Source organism: Miniopterus schreibersii (genome assembly GCF_964146895.1).
Source record: "Miniopterus schreibersii genome assembly, chromosome: 1".
NCBI lineage: Eukaryota > Metazoa > Chordata > Mammalia > Chiroptera > Miniopteridae > Miniopterus > Miniopterus schreibersii.
Window position 1 is genome coordinate 14,238,632 of NC_138101.1, and position 10,265 is coordinate 14,248,896.

Sequence of the window (10,265 nt, forward strand, 5' to 3'; positions counted from 1 at the left end):
CTTTGGGGGAAGGAGGAAGTGCCAGATGAGCATGAAAAATTAAATTGAGGCAGAGAAGCCGTGGGGCTTAGTATCACCATGTAACAGTGGAGTTAGGCAACCGATACCCTGAAGGAGAAAACGTCTCTGCCCCTTCTGCCACTTACTAGTCCCTGTAGTAGGATGCATTTAACCCAGCTATTTGCCTTGAATGCTCTGTTACTTTTGGAGATACAAATTCCCAATTCCATCTCTGAGGCCGTGTCTTACGCGATTCTGACGACGACATAGGCTTAGGTCTCTGAATGTCCTCGACGGCCCGACGGCAAGGAGATAAGGTCAGGCTGTCCTCTGACTGCAGAAGCTACCCAGAGGCAGGGTGTGCTCCCTCCTCCCTGTGGTGGCCACGACGAGGGGCGACTGCAGCTTGTCCGTGAGGGACAGACGCCCCCAGGGGCCAAGCAGCCTCCCAGCCCCGCGGGGGCAGAAGCGGAGCGCGCAGAGCGCGAGCCCAGCTTGGGTTCCCAGCACCTTCTAACCCTCGGTGGGGTCCCCCCCCAGTGGGACGTGTGCTGGACAATGACACCGGCCGCACGAACCCTGCTGGGCTCGAGGGCGTTCTGACGGTGGACGGTGCTGAAGACGCCCCGCCTCGCGCCGCCCAGAAGCCAAGTCCGGGCGCATCCCCGCTGCGCCCCCTGGAGGCGCGGCGGCGCCCGCACCCCGCCCGCCCGCCCCGCGCACCCGCGGGCGCTCAGGGCGCGGAGGCGCCCATGTGGCTGTAGGAGTAGCGGGACAGCGAGGCGCCCGTGGTGCGCGCCTCCTCCGCCGCGTCCCCGCGCGCCCCCCGCGCCCGCGCGCGCGGGCAGCAGGGGAAGGTGGCCAGGAAGCCCAGGCGGAAGCGCCTGTTCATGAAGCAGTAGATGAGCGGGTTGACGCAGGACGAGGAGTAGGACAGCAGCAGGATGAAGGAGATGGGCGTCCCCGACAGCCGGCGCTCGGCCGACGCCGTGTCGTAGGCGCGCCAGGCGTTGGCGCTGAAGATGGGCATCCAGCACAGGAAGAAGAGCGCCACGATGACCATGAGCATGCGGATCACCCGCTTCTTGGCCACGAGGTTGGCCGCCGAGCTGCTGCTGCGGACGCGGCCGGGCCGGCCGCCGCTGCCCGCGGACAGGCGCTGCAGCTCCAGCCGCCGCGGGGCCCTGGGCCTCTGCAGGTAGCACCCGTCGCTGTCCTCGTACCGGCCGCTGCTGCCCGCGCTCGGCTTCCTCTCTGGGTGGGCAAGTGACATCACTGACTGTTCGGGATGGGCCGCGGGCCGCGGGGAGGCGTGGAGCCCGCCCCGTCCAGCGGGGGCCCCTCCACCCTGAGCTGAAGGCCTGGGCCGGGCACCTCGGGCCTGGGTTATGGGTGTGGCTCTACCCTGCCTTTTCCTACAAATGAAAAGCTACTTAAAAGTCGTAAAACAGTGTATCTAACACATGGCGTACGTAATATATGAAACTAAAGAACACTTCATGTAATCTACATTTTATGTAGGTTGTAAGAATAGAAAATGATTAAAGAATTCACAGGCCTTTCCTTCCTTCCCCGGCTCCTGGGTGGGAAGGTCCCTGCTTGCCTGCTTGCTGGCTAAGCCTGCGGACGGCTTTCACTATGAGGAATCTAGGTAATGAGCAAAAATCAGCAAAAAAACAAGCTGGAGCGAAGCGAAGAGGTGGAGTGAGAAAGGGAAGGTTATGTCAACACAGGCGCTGGGGTGAATTTCAGCGGATTGTAATGAGTAAGGCCAGGGTGAGGCTTTGTGACAGCTGCAATGTGACAGTGACGGGGGAGTCAGGCCGGGGACTGGAGTTACAAATAGCTTCGGCTGCCCAAGGGGGTCCCTTTGACCACAGCATTACAGAAAGCCTAGGACACACAGGCCGCAGCTGCCAGTTGGGGTCTGGGCCTATGATCTGTCTACTCCACTGGGCACCCTTTTGAGAGGAATGATTTCTCTATTGCACAGATGAGGAAACAGAGACTCAGTCTCAGGACTGTGCCTCGCCACGCAGTCTGATAATACTTTTGAAAATCTCCAGTATGCTCTGGGTATATCTAGTTAAGTTACAAAAAACAAGCTGCTTGATCTTTTGGCATAAACATAGAGCTGAAAGATAGTTACCTCGAGCAGACTTCTTCTGGCTGGCATCAAATTTTATTCCTTGGTAAAGCTCCAGAGAGATTAACCCGTAAGCCACCATCATCACGATGCCAGGAATAAGAAAGAGAATGAGTAGCAGGAGCGTGTGCCTAATAAAATAAAGAGAAATTCAATAACCCGCCGTCCAGTATCTCAGCTCAGAGGGGATGGAGCAAACAGGGTTCATCTCCATTCAAACGGGGCTGAGCAGGCACAGTGATTACCAGCACTTCATAGCCTTGGAAATTCCATGTCTGGGGGTTCAGTCATTAGAAGCTGTTTATTTCCGTTCTTTTTTTCAGATAAAGTCTTTTATGAAGGACCGGTTAAATGGGAAAAGTTTGGTATGATTCTGTACCTGAAACAAGCCTACACATAAAACTAATGAAAGCTTTACAAAAAAGAATATGAGAATTTTATCTTAATAAAGCTGTTACCAACCCCCCCCCCCCCAAACCCCAAGGACTTACATTCATTATTAAATGTGTTACATACCAGGGTAAGCATTTTATATAGATATTAATGCAATTTAACTCCCATAATAACCTCTGAGGTAGGGACTATTATCATAATGCCTATTTTACAGATAAGGAAACTGAGACTTAAAGAGACTTAAATAACCTGGCCAAAGTCACACAGCTAGTGGCAAAGGTGGGATTTGAACCCAAGCAATGCGATTCTAGAACCGGTGCTCTTAGGCACATCAATATGCCATTTGTTGACTCTGTGACAACAGAATAGTCAAGCACAGGTGGGGACAATGGCGAGCCTCCTAGGCTTTGTAAAATGTGGCGCTCTGGCTGCTGTGACGCGCTGGCCCGGCGCTCACAGTGCCTGGGGCGCAGAGCCACGCTTTCTCTAAACGCGTCTGATTCCTGAGGCCTCACAGCCTCCTTTTTTCTGAGTCTGGCCCCTAAGTCACTTTGCAGCCTGGCATGTGTAAGGTTACTCGATGAGGCCATAAAATTGTCAGAGGCTCATGGTGACTGGGCCATTTCTCATTTCAATTGGACGTGTTTTGATAAGATTTCTTTTCAAGTCCCTCTCAATTTGCAACATAATTCTTTTGTGTGTGTGTGTGTTACTGGGTTGAAATGGAAAAAAATAAAAAAGGAAGGCAAAGAAAGCAGATTATCTCGGTGCTGAGCATTTTTAAATGTCTAGCTCCCTGCTTGTAAAACATGCTTTGAATTAGAAAACATAATACCCTGCATTAGTGTAGCCTTTTCAAAAATATTTAATGACATTTTTATACACACGCTCTCACTGGAATTTTACAGCCACCCGATGAGGTAGATTAAAAATATATCATTAAACCCTTGTATAGATAAAGAACCTCTACCTCAGAGAGCTTTGTGAACTTGTCCAGTGCCACCCAGCAAAGAAACAGGTATCAGAATCCTGCCTCTTTATTTCCAGTCCAGTTCTCTGTGCAAGTACCATTGCTGTAGCTCTAAGGAAAACCACATGGGATCTAGGACTCGTCCTCTATCTTCAATTCTTAGAAAATCATAGCCCCCAAATCACCTAGCCCGAACCCCCACTAGACCATCCAGAAACACACTGCATAGTGGGTAAGCATAGGGGCTCTATCTCCTCTAGGTTTGTGACTTTGAACCATTTACTTAACCTCTCTGTGCCCCAGTTTCCTCATCTGTAAAATGGGGACAATAACAGTACCCAGGTTTTGAGACGATTAATTGATGTAACATACGTATGGCATTTCAAACAGAGCACTCTAGTGTCTGCTGTCACTATTATCTTAGAAAGAGGTTAGAACGATTCCTCTCCAGATGTTTTCAGGAAACTGATCCCCCGGCCACTCTGGATAATACATTCCAATTTTCATAAAAACTTCAAAGTTTTATCAAGTTGAAGCAGACAAATGGATACTAGGTAACCTTACCAGAACTGCTGCATCACATCACTTGGCAGCAGAAAGCGGCACATGTTCCCAGTCTGGTTGTTATTTTTGGTAAAAGGCACCAAGTTGCTATAAACTGGATACGGAGTCATGATGGTAAAGGAGAGACACCAGGTAGCGGCAATCACCTTCAAAGCGTGGGATTTCGTCTGCCAGACTCGGGACTGCAAGGGTTTGCAAATCGCTCCGTATCTCTCCAGAGATATGGCGACCAGATTAAAAGTGGATACACTCACAGAGGTGCCTGGGGAGGAACAAAGCAGTCGGTTTTGTTGGCTCTGAAATCCAAAGTTTATTTGCACATTTGCTTAAGCATATCTGATCTGCATGGGTTTGATAGCAAAGGAAATTGCTCAGAGGGTAAAGCAATCTCATGTATGTATATTTTTAAAAAATGATTTATTCCCAGCTTTGTTCCAAAAAAGATTTAAGGAAGCAGTTAAAGAAATGTATTTGCAAATATCTCTTGTTGCCAATTTTCAGATAAGAATATTGGACTTTGATTACAACCTCACTTCTTCTTAGGCTGACTGTGCTCATTAATTAATAACCAGGCGGATGAAGCATGCTCCTACCCCACAGGGGAGACTTTGGAGTAACCTACAGGAAAGCCTTAATTCCGAGCAGGATCTGCATAGTTGAGTTGACCTTATCATCCAGATTCTCAAGGACTGTGGCCCCAAAAGGTCACTGGGGTGAGATAAGGGCATTAGAACTCTTTCTGAAAATGTCTAGTAAAGACTGTTTATAAGACTGAAGCATTCTAAATGTCAAAATATAGCTTGTGGAGAAAAAACTCCAAAAACCCACACATAATAAAAAAGGAACAGGAGATAAAACTCTATACTGTAACTAAAGGTTTTTCTGGCTGGAGGGCTAGCGTCTTCCTTCTTATTTCTTCTTGCTTTCCTGAATTTTGTAGAATGGGTAGGCATCATCCATGAGAAGGACCTCAAAACACCTCATTTAAAATGATACCAAGGTATAGTAAAAAAAACCTTAACATTCTAACTTTTGGGTTTTGTGTGTGTCTACTTATTATAATGTCTCATCCCCTTAAAGTTCCCTTTAATTCTTCACCCGTGAATTCTGTCACTTCTTCCGATTATATTTTATGATGATATTTTAAACCCAAGATTTCATCTGAGTTTGGCAGCAGAAGTTGTTTGCCTGGGGCCTTTTATGGACATAAATTAGTTCTCTGAGACTATGTATAAAAATGTTCTTCTTCTTGGGAGAATATCCATAGTGTTTCTTAGCGACTTAAAGAAAACTGTAATTCCCAAACCATGAAATTAAAACTCATGTTCTGAGACCGGCTTTGCTGTGTTTCCCTGGACCTAAAACAGCGATGACATTGAGAGTAGAAAGTACACCCCCAAACTCCTCAGAGTCCAGCCTGTGTGATGAGTCCGCAGTGATTATAAACCCTCCCTCAGGCAAGCACTCCTTTTTTTGACTACATAGTAGGAGTTGAGTGAATATTAACTGTTAGCAATAGCATTGAACAGAACTCAAAACTAAGGGAGGAGCTGAAATCACTGAAACCAGAAGTCCAACGAAACCATTGCAATATTGCCAGCACTTTCAGAATTAGCTTGCTTTTCATTTTAGCTATTTTTAAAAACACTTTTTATCAAGGTGAAATTCACATATCATAAAATTCACTACTTTATGGCATTTGGCAAATTTTAAATTTCCTTTCACATATTCTGGCTTAAGATTTTAAAATATTATCATAAGGTATATATGGACAGCCCTTAAAGCTTAAAGTGCTATGACAGGCTGCCTGTTATTATTGCTTCCTTGTTTAACAATGATCCCTTTCCTTTGTGGTCTATTTTTATTTTCATGGACTTGGACACCGACTGACACTTTCCTGGTCATTTGTCCGTGGCACGCAGGCAGGGAATTCATCATCATTTCGTTAGCATTGGATCCCGCTTCCTCAACTGGGAGAAGTAAAGGCTTTTAAAGCTTTCTGGTCATTGAAGACTGTCCTGGCCCAACTCAGCTCTGCATATTTTGCAAGGCTTAGGTCAGAACAAAAACCAGTTCCCTCCCCTTTCCCACCTCTCCTCCTCCCAACTAGGTCTCAGAACAGGCAAAGGACAAGGCCGTTGTGGAGACAGAGGGGACCGAGAGACATGTCTTTGTGAGCAGGAGAGCCACGGCAGCTGGCAAACAGGCAGTGTGCTCATTCGCCATGTGGTGCCTACTGCTCTGGGTTCAAATCCCAGCTCTGTGGCTTATCACCTCTGTGTCCTGGGCACATTACTAACCTCTCTGTGCCTCTGTTCCCTCCCCAGGGAGGCAGTGGAAAATAACTATACCTAGGGTGTTTGGTCTATAAAATAAGACCATGGAAGTAAAAGCACTTAGCATAACATCGGGTGCATAAAGTACTAATAATATTAGCTCTTGTGATTTTTATCATCGTCATCATCATCATCATCATCATTTTGACTGGCATAGGCAGAGACCAGCATACCTCAGCCAATCAGGGTGCACTTAGTGACTCCACAGCCCCCACGAGCAAATTCAACTGCTCATCTAGGGGCAGAGGCCACTCTCTCTGGGGGAACAGCCTGGGAAGTGAATCCTGAGAAGGGAGCCTAGAGCTGTGATGACAGTGGTTTCCAAACAGCCCCTGTTCCTTAGCAAAGTAAGAGCAACACAGACAGAACCTCCACCGCCTCCCTCGCCACCCCAAAAACCATGGCCCGGGCTGGGTAGAGCTCAGGATGCAATCAACGGCTTCCAGAAAGTGACAGAGCAGCTTGTACCTCTCTTTCGAATAAAACAAGCAAAACAAACCTCTCCTGTGGTTTCTTATCAACTTATTCCCCTTTGAGAAACTGATCTCTGAAATGCACAACCGGGCCGGACTCCTGGGGAGCGAGTTAGGAGGACCGAGTTACCATAAAGCCGGCACCCGCGTCCTTGCACGTACCCCGCACGGCCAGGTGTTTTGTCTTTCACACCGAGCAGGGCGCCTCCAGTGAGGCTGCCAGGGGTTTGGGAAGGTCTGGGGCTGAGTGGGGCCTGGGGCGAGCTCCAGAAATTGTCACCTGCAGCAACTCACCCATGAAGTAGGCGGTGGTCTTGCAAACAGCGCTGCCGAAGATGAAATCCTTGAGCAGGTTGGGGATGAGATTGAAAGGCATGCAGAAGAGGCAGAGCATGAGGTCGCTGACGGCCAGGGACAGCAGGAAGATGTTGGTGACGGTCCTCATCCTCTTGTTCCGGATCAGCACCGTGATGACCAGCGTGTTCCCCAGCACGCTGAGCAGGAATATCAAGGAATACAAGAGAATCTGCACAGCTGGCTGCCACTCTGCCAAGAGTAACAGGGACAAGACGGAGAGATGGGGGTTACGAGAGCAGAATGTTAAAACCTTAGCACATGAAGCCGACGGTTATCTCCTCCTGATTCCCCCCCCCCCAGGGGTGTCATCACTGAACCCAACTATTCCCGTGCTGACAATATTCTGCAGAAACAAACTGGGGGGGAGCAGAGCAATCCCGTTGCTCCTTAAAGGCTGGTTTGTTAAAGGATCGCTCAGGGAACCACTTTTTCTCAAGAACAAAGCTGCTCCAGTGAGAAGCGATTGCTTTCTTTCCTAGCTGCTGAGCATTATTTAATCTCTTCTTCACGCCAGATTTGCTCCAAGAAAAGGCGACAGCTAGATTGTGACAGCACCTTTTCTGTGACGCTTGTAAGTTGGAGCTTCCAACCTTGCTTGCACTGCCCTCTCACTACACTTCAGCGCCCCCCTCCCACTGCTTTTGTTCCCCCACATCCTGGACGTTAATCCCCACTCTCCTGACGGGAACAGAGAATATTTGACTCAATTCTGCATTTTGTTCTCTTATCCAAACTTCTGACCAGATGACTCCATCCAGCCTTGTCTCTTGAAGACTTGTTTCCCTTTCCCCTATCAGCCCTGCCTTTGCTGATTTCTCCCTCTACTTTCTAGTTTTCTGAATGAAAATAACCGTCTCTGCCGCCTACCTTTGGACGGGTGGGGCTGATCCAAGCAGAAAAGCGTCTCATTCTCGATGGCCAGTTCGCAGGGAGGAGTGATGTCGCTTCCATTCACAAGAAGGCTGTCGACCACATCCATCCTTGCCTGCTCCTCTCCACCCAGTGCTGGCGAGCTGGTGAATTGCTCACTGTCACTCATTCCTCTAATGACCGGAGCGTCTCCCAGATGCGACCTGCCGTGGAGGGGCAGGGAGGGAGGGCTCTCCAGGTGTGGGCTTCTTCGGCCATTCCTACAGGAGACCTGAGTTCACTACACTCACCAGCTGGGCAAGCATTTGCACTCCTGTCTTGGAAAGGCAGCCAATGCAAGCTGAGCCCGCTCCACCTTCCAGGCCCACCCCTCCCTTGCCTGGGCCAGCCGTGGGGCCCTGAGCACAGCCTGACTGGGAGTTAACCCTTCCTAAAGTGTCGCTGCTTTTACACACACATGCACACACACACGGGCACACACGGGCACGGATACAAGCACACACACTCCCCCAGTCCCTCTCTTCTCTGCATAGGAACCTGTCACCCTCCCAGACATAGGCAGAATGAGGCCCAAGCTGGCTGTGTGAGACAGGGACAATTAACACAGTAACAGATATGATAATGCAGACCATCAGGACTAAAGGACACAGAGGGACTGCATTTCTACCTCCTTATATAAAAGCAATTAGTGCCTTTTTAGCTTTGGAATCATGCCCAGCAATGTGTGTGCATATAACTGCCGGCTGGTTGTTAAGTCGTTACCAACCACAGTGTTATTTCTTGTGGCCTCTGCCCTTGTTAACCGAAAGGAGGGGGTACTTTTGAATATAGGTTCCTGGATCCTTATTACAAAAAAGTTTGCAAGGTCTCCTGCTCATTTACTCATGCATTTATTGGTTCATTCATTCAGCACATAGTCACTGAGAGTGAAGCATTCATGGGCACTTTTCTAGGCACGTAAGCAAATAATGAACAGGATGATTTCAGACGGTGTTAAGCACCACAGAGGGAGCAAGCAGGAAGACGTGATGGAGAGGGATGGATTGAGGGTGCTAATTTAGGTGGAGTGGTCAGGAGAGGTCTCCTGGAGGAGAGGGCCAGGATCTGAGCCCTGGAGTCAAGGAGGAGGAAGCCTGTGAATCTGGAGAAAGCATCTTCTAGGCAGGAGGAACAGTATTTTTGGTGGAGGTCACAGTAAGTACAAAGGCCCTGAGGTGGGCCTGAGCTCAGCCTGTGTGAGGAAGGAAGCAGGAGTGAATGAGCATCAAATGGTGAGAGGTGAGGTCAGAGAGGGCGATGGACCCGGAGGCCTGGGTTTTCCATGAAGCTCTGCGGTGTTGGAAAGCACCTTAATGTCCATCACGCAGAGGGGCTCCTCAGATCAGACCTCTGGGAAAGCAGGTAACAGTAGAACCTCTGTTTTTGACATCTGCTTGGCAGGCCTGACACTTGGTCTATTTGCTAGATACCTCTGGGCCCCCTTCTGTACTGACAACTCTCTCAGTCGACAGAGCCACGTACTCTATCTTTGCTGACTCCCTGCTGGACACAGAGGAACTCACTGACATTTCCACCATCAAGGCTCAGATGTGGGGCTGGGAAGACAGAGTGGTCCCTCTTTTCTTTGAAACCATGGACATCTCATGTTTCAGTCACTTAGTCATGGAAACCAGAAATGGAAGGAAATTAGAGGAGGAACCAGTAGTTATTAAGGGGACAAGCTTTGGTGTTAGACAGACGTGTGATCAAATCCTGGTTTCATTGGTTACCTGCTGGGAACTAGGCAAGTTTCTTAACCTCTCGTTTCCTTCTTCTGTCAAATGGGGACGAAAATTACTTCATAGACATTTTTTATGGAGATCGACTGATTTCCTCAAGGCAGTGCCTGAGACACAAAAAGTGTTCAGTAAATCACAGATAATATTAATAGCCACCTAATCATTATTATTATTTATTTTATGCGCAAGGAAACTGAGACTCAGGGTGGCCATGTGATTTGCTGGTGAGACCCAGCAGTGGATACCACCTCGTGGATCCCGCAAGCCTTCCTCACACCCTTTCCTGCCCCATGGAGCTTTCGTCATTTTCTAGTATCATGTAGCCTGTTTGGAGCCAGGACTCCTCTCTCGGCGACTCCTCCCAGCCACTTGTTCTGT

At 48.8% G+C, this 10,265-nt stretch overlaps 1 protein-coding gene across 1 annotated transcript; it reads right to left on the minus strand.

Annotated features, from left to right (window-relative positions):
- Positions 1-716: 716 nt before the first annotated feature.
- On the minus strand, positions 717-8,218 carry CCKAR (cholecystokinin A receptor; the record flags this gene model as incomplete). The annotated part of the gene is made up of 5 exons (XM_081137288.1): positions 717-1,254; positions 2,150-2,277; positions 4,074-4,335; positions 7,177-7,428; positions 8,107-8,218. The coding sequence occupies 5 exons, from the start codon at positions 8,216-8,218 to the stop codon at positions 734-736; spliced, it is 1,275 nt and encodes a 424-aa protein (XP_080993414.1). The 3' UTR covers positions 717-733.
- Between the last annotated feature and the right edge of the window lie 2,047 nt (positions 8,219-10,265).